The sequence below is a fragment of the Tachysurus fulvidraco genome, chromosome 3 (genome assembly GCF_022655615.1).
Source record: "Tachysurus fulvidraco isolate hzauxx_2018 chromosome 3, HZAU_PFXX_2.0, whole genome shotgun sequence".
NCBI lineage: Eukaryota > Metazoa > Chordata > Actinopteri > Siluriformes > Bagridae > Tachysurus > Tachysurus fulvidraco.
The window spans coordinates 13,484,923-13,505,066 of NC_062520.1; the positions used below are offsets into that span (position 1 = coordinate 13,484,923).

A 20,144-nucleotide genomic window follows, 5' to 3' on the forward strand; every position below is an offset into this window, starting at 1 on the left:
CCAGGAACACTTGTTTGATGTGTGGTGAGTATACCAAGTATACACATTTACAGATAAGGGCATGTTTTTGGGAACTGAGAGAAAACCTGTGATCGTTGCGGAAACCAACGCAGATCCCAGTGCAGTCATGGTGTGAACATATGAAACATACTCATGCAGATAGTAATCTCAGGGTCGATCGGTGGGTGCCGAGAGCTGTGAGCCGGCAGCGGAACCCACTGCACCACCGAACAACACCGTGCTTTATTTATTTATTTATTTATTTCGAATAAAATGTAATCATATTTAATAGGCACATTTTAGGTGTGATCACCCTGTATAGTAGCTGGAACAGCTCTCCACTTAACAACTCCACTCCACATCCTGTCCACTTAACAACTTCTCAAGATTACACATGGTCTTTTCTTCTAGGTTATTTCTTAAAGATTCCCTTTAATTCTGGAAATATTTTCTGACTTGACAGAAATCTACTGTCAAATTGTCTGTCTTTAACCTGTTGATTTATTTGCTCCTGTGCATTCATAAGCTGTCATTCAGCCGACCTGAAGAATTTTTTTTCTTTTTGTGTAGGCAGTGATTATATAGTACACCACGCTGGCTTAATTTACCATGACTCACAGTAAACTCCTCCAGCTGTCTGGGAGTTATACACGGCAGAGGTTCTTCTACACTTCTGTCCATTTTTCTCCGAGAGGCACAGATTGATGGGAGGAAGCATAAAAGATTCGTATGAGTGTTCGGAGAGGCAATTTGTTCAGGCAAATGTGACACAGAGGTCATGGGACATGCCTATATTTGATGAATGAAACGCACATCTGTGTCAGAAAGATTTAAAGTCTACTATGTTCTCAGCAGTCAATAAGTGCTATGTCCTTTGCTATGAAAATGGCAAATATAATAGTATTGTTATGAACCTGGCTGTTAAATCATATTAATTTAATGGAAATACAAAACAGTATCACGTAGGTGGCATGAATTGCATTTTTAATAGAACATCATATATACATTGTCATTCCATTGCCTATAATATTTCAGCTGCTCTATTATGGGTCAGTTTAAAGCTTAAAGCATGGAAAGTTCTTCTAAAGAACAGTTATTAGACACATCTGACAGAAACGGGTTTCACTGGTGGAGATATCTGTATTGTTATAAGTGTTCAAAGAATAATTCAGCACAGAGTAGTAACAGATACAAAGACAAAACTGTCACGGAAAACACAAACAAAAGTACAAAATCAAAATCAATAAATAAATCAAATATATACCATATAAATGTAATAGCTATGTGAAGGCTAAGTTTTATTTATGTATTTTTTGTTTATTTTTTTTATCTTAAATCTGTAGCTGGTATTATAACCTTTTACTAACACATTTTAATGGTGAAGGAGTTCAATACTGAAAATACAGTAATGTTTTATTTTAGTAATATCATTAGATAAACTCACCAACTATGTACACATGAGCTTGTGGCCATGCTAGGTGAACAACTAAATTTTTATTATCCACAATATACAGTTAGAGCATAAAGCAGTCTGGACGTAAACATCTTGTGCCGAGAATAAAATACTTTGCAACTACACATTATACTGGATTACTCTCAAAAATGTACAGAGACAACCAAAAAGGCATTACATGGCACACTCTGCCTCCATCAATGCGCACATTGTTTTACATAAATATAGACAAGTCTCTTTCTTCTCAACACATTATTCTCTCCATCCACCCTCCTTCTATCATTTCTCCTCCTGCTCTCTCTCTCTCTCTCTCTCTCTCTCTCTCTCTCTCTCTCTCTCTCTCTCTCTCTCTCTCTCTTTCTCTCTCTCTCACTTGCTCATTGCTCATCCTCCAACCTTAAAGTCCATGACTCCTTCAGTCCTTGTTCAGCTCTGTTTTCCTCATCTTTCAGCTCAGACTGGGTATCAACAGCTGCTGTACGGCTCGATGATGTTGAGAAGGGTCACGCGTTGGGGCACCGGCACAATGGAAGCAGCAGGAGGTACGAATACACAGCGCATGTGTGAATGTGTGTGTACAGCTTAAGAGACTATGAGGAACTGCATTCGTGTTTGTGTGTGTGTGTGTGTGTGTGTGTGTGTGTGTGTGTGTGTGTGTGTGTGTGTGTGTGTGTATGTACGAATGTGTGTTGAGCAGCGGGTAGCAGCTTTCTGATCTTCGTTCCATGTGGAAATCTCAGTCTTTACTGGCTGGCCCTCAATGAGGCCAGGTGGTCACTGTGGTGGTTCTGAGCCCGGAAACGCAGCCTCTGCTTGTTGGACTTCTTCTTCTGATCTTTGGGCTTGTGCTTCCCCGATCCCCCTGCAGCAAACAGACAACATAATAGTCATTTTTCACGGCAGCTTTTGTAACACAACCTCAAATTAAATCAACTACTTCTCCCACCCTCTCTCTCATGTTCTCACACCAGTGCAAATGAAGTGAAGTGAGAGCAACGTAATAACCTCTAAGCTACTCTTAAACCAGACTTAATGAAGCCCAGGTGTGAGCATGAGACTGCAAAGCATATTGGGAAAACAAGGACTACGCAACTCGCAACATGGCACATTCAATTCACCAGCAATCAGTCCAAATGAATGTATTATTGTAAATTAGTTTTGTGTTTGGTGGCTGTGAGTGTTTGTGATAAAGCAGAAGTAGAGAGTATAACAGCCAATATTTGGAAAACTAGTAAGTATTGTATGCTGGAAAAATAAATGGGTATTGAGTCAGTGGGCACTTTCTATAGCTCACACTCACAGAGAGAGTGCGAGGAGGAATGCTGCTGAAAATGATCTTCTCTGTAGTCAGGTTTCAGTGCTCGGCTTAATATCTCTTTATTGCACTTGTTTGGGCCGTTTAGCGCAGCAAAATGAGGCTTGAGTAATGTGTGGTGTGCGTTTATCTGAAATGAGACTCTCTCACCCATGGCTGGGCGCTTTGGCTCAAGCAGCTGCCCTGTTGCCCTTCCCAGCACAGCACTGTAAATTCTCTGAAAATGATTTTCTTAAGTGGAAACAACCCTGAGAATAGAGTGCGGCTGTTTCAGTGGCAAAAAAAATGTAACGGTTTCAAGTAATGTTCCAAGGACAATTTCCTGCTATTACTCCACAATCACACTATTTTTGGGACTAAAATCATCCAGTTTAGCAATTTGGCAGGATTCAAAAAATGTTTTCTTCAAGCGATCGTTTGTTATTTGTCCGGAGAGACCTCCAAAACGTCAGCTCCCACAGCATTACAGTTCCCCACATCAACTCGTGCTATTCAGGCAGACGTGAAGGTTTCCATGTGCTTCATTTAAAACACAAAAGCTGCTGAGCTTACTTCACAAATGTCCCTATCTATTCTAGTGTGTTCCAGCAAGGTTATGACTCTACGCAGACACAACATACTGTACAAGAACATCTGGGCCATAGTCTTGTTTTCTCACTAATTGCCATTTAAAGAGGTCTTTTTCATTGCAACAGTGTTGCTGTGTGCTTTATAAACAGACCTTTGCTGCAATCAGCTCAAAGGGAATGTCATTTGATCGTCCTTCGGCAATAAAGGACACAGCTCTGTTTCCACTGGAACAAAATAGAACATATGTTTCTTTCCACCCAGCATTACTGCAAGACCCTTGTTATGATCGCTAACCCTTTTCATTGTGATGGTATTATAGTTTTTTATTATAATCAAATGTGGTGTCATGTGAATATTAGTATAAGTTGCACTCAGGCCTTTAAAAACACTGAGGTACATTTAATAATATTTCATAACTGGCAGCTAGAGGGCAACCCACACCAGCTGAATGCTTTATCACAATTTGGCCAAAACAATGCTCAAAATGGAAAATCATATCAAGATGTCCTGAGCATTTAATGGGACTTTTTCTTTTTCCCAGTCATGCATGGTAATGAATGAATAAACAATAATTTGAGAGTTATTATCAATTAGCTCAATGAATCTAATCTCAGGATAGCCTCCCAGGCTGGCGTAATTTTACAATCAGCCCACTTAAGGTGTTATAAGTGAACTGAACTGGAAAAACATTGCGCAATAAATACATCCGCATCAGTTTCTTTGAATTTGTTTTTAAGGAAATAGTGTAGAGGAAACCTCTTACAGGCTGTTGCATTGCTTTTCATGTGTACAGAGATGTTAACTTCTACACTCATTGAAACAAAACGATTCAGGAAAAACCTATTCAATTTCTTCATATACATTAGGCCTCATGGGAAATTGGTTGCCATCCACTGGCTGAAGAGTGTGGGTTTGTCTTCAGATCTATGTTGCATATTACCTGTTACCCGGTTTCTTTAGGCTTTATTGTATTTGCAAATAACATCTTCTTTTCCGGTACTGTGTTACTCTTGGCAAGTTTTATTAATGCTTATTTTACTCATGATGTTACTTGAAATTGTATACTGCATTATAAGGAATGCATTATATTTCTCCTATATGTTGTATATTGTTGGCTTGTGCTTTTCTCCATGTTTATTTGTCCCTTCTGTACCCTTTTGTACCCTTTTGCATTGCAATGAAGTGTCCTTTTAACATCCTACAACTATCATGCGCTATTTCTGAAATAGAAGCATAATCATGTAGCAAACTTGGCTCTTGTTACAGCTGTGTGCTTGGGTTGTACGTTTCATAAAAATGGCTCCCATATGGAAACATGCAGATGATTTCCAGGTGATAATTTGTTTCATTCAATTTTTCAGTTGTTTTACTTCTTACTTATGAATAATATTCTGTAATCTCTGTACAGCTCTTTTTTGCACTGCAATTTTTGCACATTACTGTCTAGACTTGCTGTTAGAATCACGAAAACAAAATGCTGTATGAACCACATACTGTACACCTTGTCTGTTGCTAACTGCCCTTTTTTCTTTACATCCATAGCATTTTACTCATTACAGAAGTTTGTACTGGTCGGTGTTGCACTGTCAAAACTACTGGATTATACTGTCTGTCTTACATTGTCCTCTGTCTTCTGTCTTATATTTACTTCTGTCTTCCACTGTCTTACATTTTCTTCTGTCTTCCACTGTTTTCTGTCTTACATTTCCTACTGTCTACTGTCACACCTACACGCATGTTTTTGGACATGGGAAGAAACCAGAGCACCCGGAGAAAATTCAGAAGAGAATGTGCAAAGTCTGTACAGGTAGGAACCCGAGCTCTGAATTGAACCAGGGATAGCGGGAGTTGATTTCTGCCGTGCTTCTCGTTTACATTTACGGCATTTGGCAGATGCTGTTATCCAGAGAAATTACTTTTTTATACAACTGAGCAATTGAGAGTTGAGGACCTTGCTCAGGGGCCCAGCTGTGGGAGCTTGGAGGACCTGGGATTCGAACAAACACTCTTCCGATTGGTAGTCCAACACCTTTACCACTAAGTTATGGTTGTGCCTTAATTCCTGTTCTCTAACTCTGATTTATCCCTTTTTGTTTTCATTCTCTTGTGGAGTGTCATTGTTCTTTCTATTACTACTGAACTCAGAGGTCAGTTCACACCTACTGTAGTTGTAGGTTCCAGTGCAGAGAAAGAAAGCAAGAAATACAAGCAAAGTCAACCTGTTATGAGTGAGGCCATGATCTAATGAAAAGAGAACTATCTTTTCTGCTCCAGAGAGCTATCTGGTCTGCTGTCCAACCCAAAGTGACTTCATCTGGATGACTCAAGTAGTTCAGGAATCGAAAGGCCTAATCTTATCAGCACAGCATGTGGTTTAAAGCAAATCGATGGCTGACCTCAGGAAGGCATTATGCGAGAGCGGTAATTGAGCCTCTCTGCAAAGACTATCTGCTCCTTCTGTTCAAAACCTTCTCATCTTTCAGGGGACCAACAATTAATAATTATCTTCTCCACTCCCGACCATTCGAAAAGAGGCAGGTGATGAAGTGAGAGTGTGAGATAAAATGGAAGTGTGTTGAATAATGTTTCAAAAATTCAAAAATTCCAGACACAGGATTCAGGTGGTAAAGCCAGGCATTTTTGACGTTGTGTGATTTTTATAAATGCAACAATGCAAAGACCATTATTTGTGCATGAAGGAGAGGTCTACTGGCGCCAGGGAGATTTGATTCCAGTAGCAGAAATTGGATTAGCAGCCATTAAGGGCCTCCTCACACATACATTTATAATGCTGTGAAGGGGAGCGTAGTTATAGCCAGCTCTGCACATCTCACACTATTGACTGCTCTATACGAAAGAAAACACATAACACTCGCAAAGTACTGTGAATGTGTGTGCTTATGTGTAACTGTAAAAAAACACATGCATTTCTCTCTCTCACACACTGGGCTTCCTTATATCATAAGTTATGTTGTTTCTGAGTTTTCTCAGACTCTTGACTCTGAAAGTAAATATAAAACGTTTAAGAGCTCAAGAGAGTCGTTGATATTTAAGTATTAATGTTGTTTGTGATTCAGTGAATTTGGTTTTAAATCATTGCTTCGTTGCTTTTCTTAGCTTCTTGTATCTCTTTTGGATGACTGACTATTGGCCCAATTCTATCAACAGCTTCACAGGTATTTTATAACAAATGTAAGGTAATAGAAAACATTACAAAGGCAAATATATGTCCATATACAGCTGAATATATGGTTTAGCATGTGCTAGAGCAGGTTAGAGCTGCATCAGTTACACATGACTGAAATCACAAGAGTTATCTCCACAAGCTCATAAGCATGGCATAAAGAAACAATTGTAGCTTACACAATCTAGTATTAATACAATAACAATAACTTTCTCCACAGACACTTGGACAAAAATGGTAAAAAAAAAAAATAAAAAAAAGGGACAGAAGAAAAATAACGAAGATGAAGATGATTGATGATAGAGTGAAATGTGAAAGTGAAATGCAAAGACTGAGGATGATCTAGGAGCAGAAGTTCATCTCGCCAGCCAGCTGACAAGAGCCTTTTCTGCAAAGCTTCACTTAGCTTAACAAGATTACGCTGGATCCTACTTATCCCACTCTCTCTTTCGTCACTGTGCTCTGCTTAGTATCACATGGTATGACTTAAAACACATGTACTTCCGATGAAAAATTGGCAATGTTCAGATTAGGTGTGTCATTATTTCCTCATTCTATATATATGTCATATGTTCTGTCAAGAGAGTAAGCAGCAGGTAAAAGCCATGCTCTCTGAAGATCCATACTGCTGATGGGAAGTCAAAATAGAAAACTGAGGCTCTTTGGAACAGATGATGCCGAACAACAGAAGTCTCAAACTTACAAATCACATCGTACAAATAGCTATGAACCCCAAACATCTAAAAAAAAACATGATCCTTGAATGCTTTAAGAAGCTTGTTCTGAAATACAACTGGACTACTTCTTACAAACATCCAAGTGGAAATCCACATGAAATTACTTTCACTTGTTAGAGATGAAGAAGTTCCATTAGATCACATCATCACAACTACTCACCTTTGTACCTAAGCAACATTTAAATGTTTTCAGCCCAAACAGCCAAATATTTTTCTGAGTTTCGGTGAACTCCACAAACATGTCATCATGGAGTTGCATGACTCCAATGAAGAGGCAGATTCCAGTCTGGTTCACATCTGGGACTAAATGGATGGAGCTGTAGTCTTGTGTCACTTAGAAAATGAGACATAATTAACTATAGTTATGTTTAACTACTGAATTACTGTGTATATGTTATGTCGCGTTTCTGATGAGTCACATACAGTACAGACCAAAAGTTTGGACACACCACCTTTTCAACAGGACAATGACCCCAAACACACCTCCAGGCTGTGTAAGGGCTATTTGACCATGAAGGAGAGTGATGGGGTGCTGCGCCAGATGACCTGGCCTCCACAGTCACCGGACCTGAACCCAATCGAGATGGTTTGGGGTAAGCTGGACCGCAGAGTGAAGGCAAAAGGGCCAACAAGTGCTAAGCATCTCTGGGAACTCCTTCAAGACTGTTGGAAGACCATTTCAGGTGACTACCTCTTGAAGCTCATCAAGAGAATGCCAAGAGTGTGCAAAGCAGTAATCAAAGCAAAAGGTGTCTTTGAAGAACCTAGAATATGACATATTTTCAGTTGTTTCACACTTTTTTGTTATGTATATAATTCCACATGTGTTAATTCATAGTTTTGATGCCTTCAGTGTGAATCTACAATTTTCATAGTCATGAAAATAAAGAAATCTCTTTGAATGAGGTGTGTCCAAACTTTTGGTCTGTACTGTATAAATCTCTGTCTGATTTATTAAAGACTTTCTCAGTGTCTGACTTGTTTGTATGTGTCTGTGTGTGCGTGTGTGTGTCTGTAGGTATGTTTTTACTGTGTCCTCACAAGAATAGGAATATCTGTCGGGTTAAAAAAAAACACCTTATTTAACAGTTATATTTAATAAAGCAGGTAGAAACTCCAACAAGATTCGCTCAAGGTTAACTGTAAATTTAAAACCTCCTCTTCATGGTTGTCACGAAATTGTAGTAAAAAAATCACCTCTGCCAAGAAGGTGACCTTTTCACACTACCATTAAACATACCATTTGAAGGAACATTTGTTTTCTATTTTACCCTGAAGCAGCATTTCCTGTGTATGATAAAGGTGGGGGAAGCATATATACTGTATGTGTGTGTGTGTGTGTGTGTGTGTGTGTGTGTGTGTGTGTGTGTGTGTGTGTGTGTGTGTGTGTGTGTGTGTGTGTGTGTGTGTGTGTGTGTGTCTGTGTCTGTGTGTGTTAGCCAATAGCCAATAAGCCAACTACTGTACATCTTTCTAGTAGTATTAGGCTTCCATTTTGCCCAGAAAATATCAGCAAAGCTCTCTGAGTACTGCTATAACTGCCCAGACTGTGATGTTTCTGTGCTCCTAAACATTTAGCTTTATAAGAAAGCTTTGTGAAGAAGTCTGTAAACACACACACACACACACACACACACACACACACACACACACACACACACACACACACACACACACACACACACACAGATATTATATTGAATAACTGAAACTGACATGTACCTGTGCTAATAGCTTCTACAGTTCTTGAAATGCTCTGGTTTATGTTTTCTTCCCCAACTGAGCTGGTGTGGAGGATGGAGAAGTCAATGGACTGGCTTGATTTATTTTTTTATATGTCAGGCCCTTCATACTTGTCACTGATGAGAGACTAGCAGGGGGAAATCTGCCTTGTATCTGCAGAAGGAGCAGATTTTTACAGTAAAAAGGAGGAAGTGGCCAGGAGGCCAAGGGGCCTCTGCAAATCGCCAGGCTTACACGCTAAAGATGAGGTGCAGGGAACGCTACATGGGAAACGCTTCAAGTTGCTGCAAACCTGCCTGCTCTCCTTTATATCCTTCCATTTTAGAATATCCCCAAACACCTTTCATATGTCAGCACGCTCAAAGCCATATCCTCCTGAGACAAAAAGAGGAAATAGATTTCGCGCATCTGTATGAGCTGTGGTCAAAATGTGTGTTTGAGTGTTTTTGATGTTATGCCCTAAAAAGTCTGGAGTGAGCGTTTCTCTCGGAGATGAGACACACTTGGACAGCACTCATGTAGACTGAGTGAAGCAGACAGCTTTTATCATCTACCTGCTGAGCTACAGGAGCTCTGAAGTAATCCCCTGCACAAACATATGGCAAACATTTTCCTCTCTATATGCACACATTCTCTGCTTTTTGATTGCTATGTAATTTTGGTTGGTCTTGATTTCAAAATGGAGATTGCTGGAATTGGCGAGCAGAGCTACTGAAACAATGAAGCAACATAAAGATTAGGAAATGCGAGGCAGTCAACGAGCCTGTTGCTGTTAAAGCCACATAGGTTAAGGGAAAAACTGAGATCATGTCAGGGAAAAGGTCCAAATGTAACCGCAGGGTAGTTCTGATTTGTCGGACATCCAGGTATTATTCCTTCTAAACACACATGGTTGGAGCACAAGAATTTGGAGCAAAGCTAGGAAGAAACAATACCTCCACAAACAAATAAGCAGAAAAACGTAAGAAAATGAACCATGATTGAGTCCAGGGATTTCTTTTATTGCACAGTGGTAACCTTTTTGGGCATTGTTTAAAAGCTTACGTAAAAATCGACATGCAGAGTACGAGCCTTCATATCGTGAGAAACTGCAACATTTGGAGTGAATCATTTGGAGCAAATATTTCCAGATAAAGCTTTAAACCCTGGCATTTGTCTCAAGCCCATATGTGTGTGTAAAAGCAGGGGTATCTCGCCTGTAATTTTGCATTCTGCCCGAGTGCCATGATTAAAGTGACACAGAACGAACTCCAAAGCTCACATCCTCACTTAACCACCCAGAAACAGGTCTTTGTTTTGACTAGGTGTCTCTTTGAGTGGTCTAGCCCTCTGGACATGAGTGGGTCAGACACCACCACTTCCCTCCACAGGCACATCATCATGTTCTGATTACAAGCTGTGATGTCTCAATGAAGATGGCCGAGAGGAGGGAGGGAGCAAACAGGCACAAGCTGAAAGAGAGAGGTTTCTAGAACCTGAACTGGTGCAACTGTGCTCCAGATGTGAACAGCCATGCTCTCTCTACAGAAGGCAGTCTGGGTCATGGCAATGCTCAGCTGAAACAAATCCTACACATACACAACGTCATTTATAAGCATATAGGCTTATGTTTGTGGATGCACAAATATGCATGTTTATTGAGGACTGGAGCGGAAGTGTGTGGCTCACCATGTGTGGTATATAGAGATAAAAGCATATGTGGAGGCCATATGCAAGGGGCAGAGGATTTGGCTGGCAGAAAAGCCAAAGACTGCTCATCATCATCATACTACTACTTGTTTGTGTCTATGTTCAGCACTGCATTTCTTTATCATGTCACAATCCACAGTGGTGCTTAATGACTTTTAAGAATTTGTAGATTTATATAAGTATTACACTTTGCAATATACTGCAAATATTGCTGGGCCATATGTTCATAAAGCAGTCCCCCCAACGCCCCCCCCCCCCCAAAAAAAGTTTTTTCCACACAAGTGTTTATATCTTTAAAGCAAGTGGTGATATCAAACCTATTTCTACTCTCTGTAATGTCACAAGTGCTTGTTCATAAGCATCTAAAATCTGAATGTGTTGTCTTCAACTACTAAAATACAAAGCAAAGCTGCTTTACAGGAACATAAATAAAATACAGTTTTACATTAGCACATCAGAGGAAATATTGGCAAGGAAAAACTCCCTGAGATAATATGAGGAATATCTTGTGAGGGACCAGACTCAAAAGTGAACCCATCCTCATCTGGGTGACACCAAAAAGTGTGATTCTCAATAACTCTCAATAAAATTCTGCATAGATATTTGGACAGAGGTAAAAACACCTCATGCTAAAAGCCAACCGTGTCCTGACTAATTTTATATCGGACTTAATAAGGCTATCACGCGAAAGAAGAATCAATTTGTTTATATTGACTGAAACTGTCTGATTGTCAATTTCCCTTACATCAGCGCAAAGGAACGCCAGTGTTATGTTACAAAGGGTTTAAACTATCATCAAATACTACTGAGATACCCTCTGAACCAACCATATCTTAAATATAATATAATCCAAGAATGATTTCTTCCTCTCATAAACGAGGACTGCACACGACTCCCAAGGTGCCTATATTTCGGTAAAAGCAGTGCCAGATATGAAATAAAAATATATATATATATATGTCCTCTAACTGAGCCATGCCTCTCCTGGTTTGAGAGGGCCAGATGACGGAGATGTGGAGAGGGGAGACCTCTTCCACAGGAGTCCCTGTGTTTATGGCTCATGCCTGTGGTATGACGATGAATTCTCCATATAAAATCCGGCAGGATTGTCGGCTGTTTGAAACACTGCTCTCCGAAAACAGTTGCTGACAGAATGACAGCGGCCATATTTATTTTGGTTGGGGTGCAGGGCACTTTGTGGGGAGTTAATCAGAGGCTCCAAAATCCCCCCATAAGGAATGTAACCATAGCAAAAACATGGTGAGGGAGATACACTGTACTGTATGTGTGAGAGCACAAAGACTTGCACGTAGTGTTTGTGTGAAAGAGAGTGTGAGAAAGCGTGGTCTTACTTCGGAAAGATTTTCCAGAGGCCCTGTGAAATTAGCACAGTGTGACTGAGATGTAGAAAACAGGTGAGAATTTGTAGTCTGTGATAGAAGAGCAATGGCTGAAAATCGATGATGCTTCATATATTAGCTGATGTGGTAATAAAACATCTTTTGAATCCTTTTTATACTGATGCTATGCAGGCTCTCAAATGCTCTCTTCCTAAATAGCTGAATAACATTAATCCTGGGAGGCACAGTGGCCTGGTGGTTAGCACTATTGCCTCACACCTCCAAGCTTGGGGGTTTGATTCCAACCTCTGGTGTGTTTGGAGGTTTCATATCCTCCCTGTGCCTTGGGGGTTTCTTCCAGGTACTCTGGTTTGTCTTTAAACTCCTAAAGACATGTGTTTTAGGCTGATTGGCATCTCAAATTGTCCAGTGTGTGAGCAATTATGTCCTGCGATAGACTGGAATCCTGTCGAGGCTGTTCCTTGCCTTGTGCCCCAAGTCTCCTGGGATAGGCACAGATGGTAGAGAGAGCAGATAGAATATCAATCTTTCCTTTAAATAAATTCACTAGACTGGAGTATGCTTGGACTAACTTGAGCAAAAGAACATATCACTGTTTGCTCAAAATCAGGGCTGAATCCAAGTTTTAGCTATCAGGATTCTTGTCAGTCTGAAAAAAAGATGATGTGGGTTTCAGTGTAACCAGGAACCATGAGGACTGCCAGTGGATAAACCTTGAAAGAACGTCCCAATCAGTGCACTAGGCTTTAACCCCAAGATATCAGCCACAAACTCCATGCCAGCTCAATGACTGCACTGGATTTAGGTTTTTGGATGAGAAAATGCTGAAAAAAAAGTCTTTTTGTTTTTTTTGTTATTTAATCTCTGCCTGTTTCAATGTTAAGAGATTCATACTACTGAACTGACTTGAGTATTATATATAATCGCTGACAAAAACCATTTGTTGACCTCTGAACAACCTCACACATTCTTCAGCTTCATATTTTTATGTGGCGGATGAAAGGGGCTTGTGGTGTTAATGCATGCACGGCCACACTGAGCTCTATCACATGGAGTTGGCTCTCTGTTTGTGCTACAGATTGAGATAATTAAAGGAAGATTAGGCCACAGACTCTGCAGTCACAACAGGCTTGGCAATGGTCATGAATAATCATGATACAACTCCATCCAGCTAGTGAGCGCCACTTGTCCTGGGAAAATGACATGTCCCATGCTCCTGCTGGCCATCCTCTTCTTTTTAGCACTTGTCTGTGATAATACCTAGACATAATTCAGCATTAATCATTCCAAATCTCTTTGGGAGTTGTCGACGACAGTTCGCTGTCTCCTACGATGAGCCCCATGCTTCTGTGAAGAAAGCCAAACAGCCTGACAGTAATCAAATAAATAAGCTAAGGTAGTGGCTCTTGCCTTATCCCTCGGCCTCTTTAAACTAAGTGCATCCAAGAGGTTTTGCTCAATGATAGCGAAAGTGCAGCGCTTGCTATTTGTTTTGGATGAGTCGGCCCAGTGCGCTGCTCCGCAGACAGGAATGAGTGTGTGTGCCAGAAGAAGTAAATTAGCTGTCTGTGGAAGCATGCATCTGTGCTGGCTTGACGGCAGGACAAAATGAGCATGTTTGACACAAAGATGCTCAAAAATGGATCTGGACTTTGGTTTTCCAAACCAAACATGGGTGGCGAGTCAGATGCCAAATGTGTAATTAAAATGCTCGGATGAGGCGGAGAAGAAGGAGAAGGATATCTCTCTGTCATGCTACTGCAGTTTTTCAGTAGCCAATCATTAACACACAAATCCTAGGCTAGACATGTACAGGAAATCAGATCTGCACATGGTCTCAGTCATGGAAAGCCTGATCCATGACACTTTAAAGGCAATTACGCCTCTGTATTATCTCCTTTACTGGCTCCCAGACTCACCTGGCATGAAAATCAAATTATTCCAGCTTCAGACTTGTCCATCTATTCCCACTAACACAGAGACACATGTGTGCTAGCAAAAGGAGTAGGGTGAGCACTCAGAGCCAGGTGTGGAGGTACTGGCAGATGTACACAGAGGCAAACTTTTAAGTGCAAACCAGCTGTGTGTATAAGTCAGTTCAAACAGATCAAGACATCAGATCCTGTCTATTTTGTTTGTTGCTGTGATGGGTCGAGTTTGGATTTTTCGCCAATGATACGTTGGCAAGTTAGCTTAGATTGTAACTTTAAAGACACAAACACAACTTTAAAAGGCATCTTAACTGAGGTTTCTTTGATGTATTAGTTTAGCAGATGTATTAGATCGACATATCCAATAGCAGGAAAGTAAATTATTTGAGTGCAGGTGGTAAATGAAACAGTGACGCACATTTCTCCGTTTACAGAAATGGGAAATCGATGGCATCACACCAGGTGCTTCAGCTTGAAGCTAAATCCGGGAGCCATTTGGAATAATTGATTAGAAGTGAGTGTCTCTGTCTCTTATGTCATATCATCCATTGCATACATAGCACTTTCCAAAAAGGGCTTATTTTTGATCCACACACATGCTCAGTAATGTGTGTTTTTATCAGACTGTTTCCTGCTGTCTTTTTAAAGCGGTTTTGCTACCATCATTGAAATTACCAAGTGAGTCCACTTGTTCTGTTCTCTTCTCCTCTTCATCTTATCGCCATCTCTCTTCTCTTTCCTGTTATCAAGGGCTTACTGTTGTGAGCAGAAACATTGTTAGTTGTTTGCACAACAGTTAATATTAGTTATGTAAAATGTCCTTCTGCGTAAATGTTTTTTTTTTTTGCAAAGGAAACTTCCATGGGCCTGACAGGTCTGTGTAGAGTCAGCTGAGCTGGCGGGATGGAAACATCAGATAAGTGACATGCTGGAAGATTACTTAAGGGTGCTGACAAAACTGTTTACAGAGATACAACCATTAAGATGTTTTTCTCAAGAAGCTTTTAGTCTTGAATTTCTTCTCTTCTTTACTCTTCTTTTCTCTTCTCTCCTAAAATCCCTTCTCAGCTACAATCTTCTGTTCTTCTCTAGCATGTTTTCTGTGTATGATGACAGGGGCAGAGGAAGGCGCAGAATGGAGCTCAGCAGGCGTTTCATTTTCGAAAGCAGTCAAGCGCCTATTAATAAACAGTGTTTATGGGCCACGCAGTAGCCCACCCCAGGGAGTCCCGCCACACACTGCCACAATAGGCTGAAGTGCCTGTAGGGGAGCGTTGGCACAGCAACCGACTCCCAAGCTCCAACTCTGAGCAGCCAAGCAACACTGAATTTCCACGCCTGATGGCTGCTGTGGAATCCTGTAGAAGAACTACACCATCATTAGAACACTGCACTAATGCAAATAATTATAAGCGTTTTCCATGTTCTCAGTGGTACACTGGTAAGGGCAGCATAAATCCGGTTGGTCCGGTCAAGAGTGAAGCCTGGATATCTGTAAAAATCTGTAAATAATTCGTAGTGGTATTTGAACCGAGAGTGATGGAAATAGGATGATCAGATAAACAATGCCAGAAATAGTAGACCTGCATATTCTTAGGTTTTTTTCTCTGCTGCTTTCTCTTATTCTCTGATATCCAGTATCAACTTAATCCATAACAGTATAGAACTTCTTTTCTTATGTAACCCAATCCTGGTGTATAGTGTCTTTTAGGCATATTATGGAAATAGTGATATTACCCAGTGCACATCTCCTTGGCCACCTTCTGCTTCTTCTCGTGCTATTTGGTCCTCATGAGACTGTGACATATGTTTGAACATGCATGTTTATAGACTGATCATAATCCCATTTGGTGTCTAAATGTAATTTGTTGTATAAGCGGAGAAAAGCTTCATATTAGGTAGCATTCAGGGACTTATTTACACAGCCCTTGGAATCCAGTGTAATTTAAGAGGTCAGCTGGGAGGAATTCTATCCAGTCCATTGTTCTAACAAAAGACTGAGAAATGTTCTCAAAGCCTAAATTCAAAGGCTTTGGTCCTTGGTTCTACTACTGCTTGTAAATGATGGCATGATAACACGTTTTTGAGGAAAAACATACAAGATAATAAAGGAACAAAATAACATGATACACACTAATTATAGAAAATAATAGAGCTTGGTATAAGCAATAAAAAAATGTATCACCATTTGCCAATTTATAGCAAAAGAACTCTCATCCTGCAACAAAGCAACAAACACCTCAAGCAAGAAGAGAAAGAATAGCTTAAAAATAAACTCCTTGACCTCCAAACCTGATTTGAAGAGGCGGAGCATGACAGCTGGCAGTGTTGTAACAGATACATCAAGTAGAATGGACAACGATTTGCCAAGCAATTTGGCAGAGTTAGAACAGGGATGTCAAAAGGAATGAGCTCTGAGTGGGTTAGGGCCAGTGTAATATTACAGCTTGGAGGCAAAATGCAAATTGCAGACATATAGGTTGGAGTAAGGAATAAAATATGACAGGACGTGCTGTTAAAGGAAAACAAGCAACACTGAGTGGTGATGCTGTGCTGATCAGAGCCCCGAGTTCAGAACTAAAGTGTTTTATTTTCCTAAAACAGCATGTTGTGTTTTATTAAAATGTTTCATCCTCAAAAAGTTTTTTAAAATGTATTTATTAATGGTTAACATTTAACACTGTGGAATTTCCACAGGTCAAGGTAGTTACACTTAGATTAAAGCAGCTATAAATGGCTGTTCATTCACTTGCCTCTCTGTTTTTTTCCTTCTGTCTCTTAAAGTTAATAAGACAAAAAAAATGCAACTTATCATGTTACTGAAAAATGGAAACCAAGTCCTCTATACTGAACATTTCCCATGGAAAGAAAATACTGACTGTTACAAAGTGCTGACACTGGACACCATAAATGTTAAATAAACATTTCCTTATATCAATAACTATACTGTATGTATTTCTTTGTTGAGTAAAAAAATATTTGTTATTTCTTTATGAATAGCCTCCAAGTGTCTGCCATTCAAGTGCTGTAATTGAGCGTTTACTGTAGACAAAATAACCTTGAGAAGATTTTATTAAAATAAACCTACTAATCCTACAAAATAGAGCTACTGTAAGATCAATACCTTCAGATTTGAGCATTCAGTAGCACCGTTAATTCATTCATTCATTCATTCATTCATTCATTCATTCATTCATTCATTCCTTCATTCATTCATTCCATTTCAGTGAACTCTGGATATGAGGCATTTACAGTCTCACCGGGAAAGCAATATAGTCAGATTTTACACTATTTCCATATCCAGGATTTAATCATTATGCAGGAAGGCAAGGTTGCCTCACACTTCCAGGTTTGCTGCTATGATTTCCGCCTCTGTGTGTAGAGTTCACGTGCATTTTCTCTCCATGCTTAGTCCGGTGACATGCATTGTAGGCTGATTGGCATCTCTAAATTGTCTGTAATGTGTGTGTGTGTGAGACCCCTGGGCTAGACTGGCATCCTGTCCAGGGTGTGTCCTGCCTTGTACTACAAGTCACTTAGAATAGGCTCCAGGTTCCCCACAACCCAGTAGAATGAGAAGTGTAGAGAATGGATGGACAGATCATTATTATACCTGCAAATCATGTGAGTATATGCTATCTCTGACTCAAATGAATCTGATCGGAAATCTGAAAACTACGATTCTTCAGTACATTCAATTAATGTTAACAATGGCCCCAATTACTGACCATATACTACATCATATTGGTTATGACAATACGTCTGTGTGCTTAATAATTATTGAGAATAATAAACAAATTTAGGAAATGTCAGGTAAGAGAAAAGAGAATTATTCTTTCAAGTACAGAGTTTTCGATATTTCATTGCTTCTGACAAAGGGAAACAGCACATAACCTATTTCTGATTTATTCATTTAATAAGCACATCACTGCACTTCTCACATCTCACCTGAACACCATGCCTGTTCACTTCAGGCTTTTCTTTTTTTTTGGGTGTACCCAAAGTCTAGGATCTGTGTGTACTGAAACACACAGCAGTCTGAACTGTGAATGAAGGGGTTTAGTTCAGAACGATATTTTTGGCTTCCTCATTTGATGCCAAGAAGCAGTTAAATAAATATTGATATTCAGACTAAATTAATACAGTCCATGTGTACCGCAGACGCTTAATGAAATCATTTTAAAATGATAAAAAAAAACAAAAAAAAAACACTCAACATTATTGAAAATGAAAACAGCTAGGGTTTCAGGAAGTGTTGTTTTTATGGTGACCTTACATTGCAATTATAAGTGTATTAGTGTAACAGAAACATAACTGAAGTACCACAAATTAAATATATGTAATCAGGTCAGCAGGTACTAAAAATAAAAAAGGATAGAGATGAATTCTTTAATACATTCTGGCTAATAAGACTTTCCCATGATAGCAATTATTTTCATTAGCAAGGTGAGCCCATCTATATTAAACAAAGAAAAAACTACTGTATTTCTATGGGTGTGTTTAGAGTGGAAATAGTTTCCTCCAGACTGGACCTCTCTATTAATAGTGAAGCTGCATGCAGCACGTACCGCAAATAAGTCTTGAATAGACGAGAGGAAACAGAGAGTGCCACTGCACTTCATACACTGAGCAATTCCACTATGAAGAGAGCGGAGAAGCCAAGAGAAAATATACTGCGGCAAAACATAGCAGGCAGGCTAAAGTGAGCATGGAAAACAGTAATGTATCATGCATGAAAACACACCACCAGCCACTTACAATTCAAATAAAAAGTATTGAGGTTAGTGAAGACAGTGTAGAGAAGAAAAAAAAAAGATTATTGTGAAACAGGTGAATGTTAAAGTGCTGCATGTTTGTCTCTACTTCGACTCTGATATGGCCTTTTTCACTGAGAAGAAATCTATAAGATGGTCTCTTTATGCAAGACTTGAAAACATACCAAAAATATACATCCAGTGATTTTACACATTGCCCACTCACTTCATGGCAGCACTGCCAATACTTTATAAGGGAAAGTAGCTAAAGACTGCTCAAAAAAGTCATCATGGGCTAATTTGCATATTCATATTATCGTCATCATTACTGGCATATCTGAAAATGTTTCATGAAAAAGAAAGATTTTCTGAAGATGTGCAAATGCATCTCTGACTGGCTTTTATACTCTGATGTTGAGTCTCACTCTGGAGAGATGTATTGAGTACAGGACATTTTCTAGCATCTGCTCAAAATGCATTAGGATCATTTGAATTTCATTTAAAGAGTTAGACCAAAGGAGTGTTAATATATGGTGTATCTCACCTTTCCTGCAGTGTCGCATAGGCATTTTGCACCTTCTGGACTCAGCAATTGTAGGGCACGGTATCGTATCCCTTGGTGGTTTCTTCACAATGTGTCGTGTGCGAGTCTCCAATCCCCACTTGAAGCCACATGTTTTGTTTCTCCTGGTGCACGTCCCCCACTCACTCCACTGACCCACCTCACAGCCCTCTGAAAGAACAAAAATACTGTATAAGCGTTCAGAAATACATAGTTAACAAACACACAACATTACAGCCATTCTTTACAACAGCTGATTATAACATGAGCCTTTTCACTCTATTCGCATCAGAGAATTTGATCAGTTATTAATGTTGATTATACCACAATGAACCGAATTCTCAAACTGTATTGTCTCCATGAGTTCAGGAATTCAAAGAGCATTTTATAATAGATTACTTCACTATATCATATTTATTAATGTGCTCAATCTAGTTTATTATGGTCTCTATAGTAACAACTGATTCATGGGGACTTCATGGTGGACACTCAAAATAATCTAGATAGAATAATAATTCAATTAAAAAAACTTTTTCATTTTTAAAAACAAATACCCATACTTCTTGTTACAGTGAAGTCTTCTGTAATAAGACATTTACTTAATATTTATGGAAGGAGTCTTTTATGGAAGGTATCAGTCATTAAGTCTTCAGGACAGCAGACTTTGTGCTTTTAACAGTTTCTCAGTAACATGACAAGCTATGGGTTCTCATGATGTGGTGAGAGAATATCTGTTATAACATATGTAATAGCAGAACATTGTCTCATGCACCTTCCATAACATTAAATGAATAAATTATTCAAAATCATGAGATTGAAATTGTAACCAAATCAAAGCAATACAA

The 20,144-nt window shown here is 39.5% G+C and overlaps 1 protein-coding gene across 1 annotated transcript in view; it reads right to left on the minus strand.

Moving 5' to 3' along the window:
• Window positions 1–967: 967 nt before the first annotated feature.
• The window catches only part of rspo2 (R-spondin 2), a 51,118-nt gene continuing 31,941 nt past the window's right edge, over window positions 968–20,144 (minus strand). The window contains exons 4-5 of the mRNA XM_027148929.2: window positions 19,282–19,470; window positions 968–2,315 (exon numbers count right to left, since the gene is read on the minus strand). Coding sequence (XP_027004730.1) covers window positions 2,197–2,315; window positions 19,282–19,470 — 308 coding nt within the window. The 3' untranslated portion in view covers window positions 968–2,196. The remainder of the gene's footprint in view (window positions 2,316–19,281; window positions 19,471–20,144) is intronic.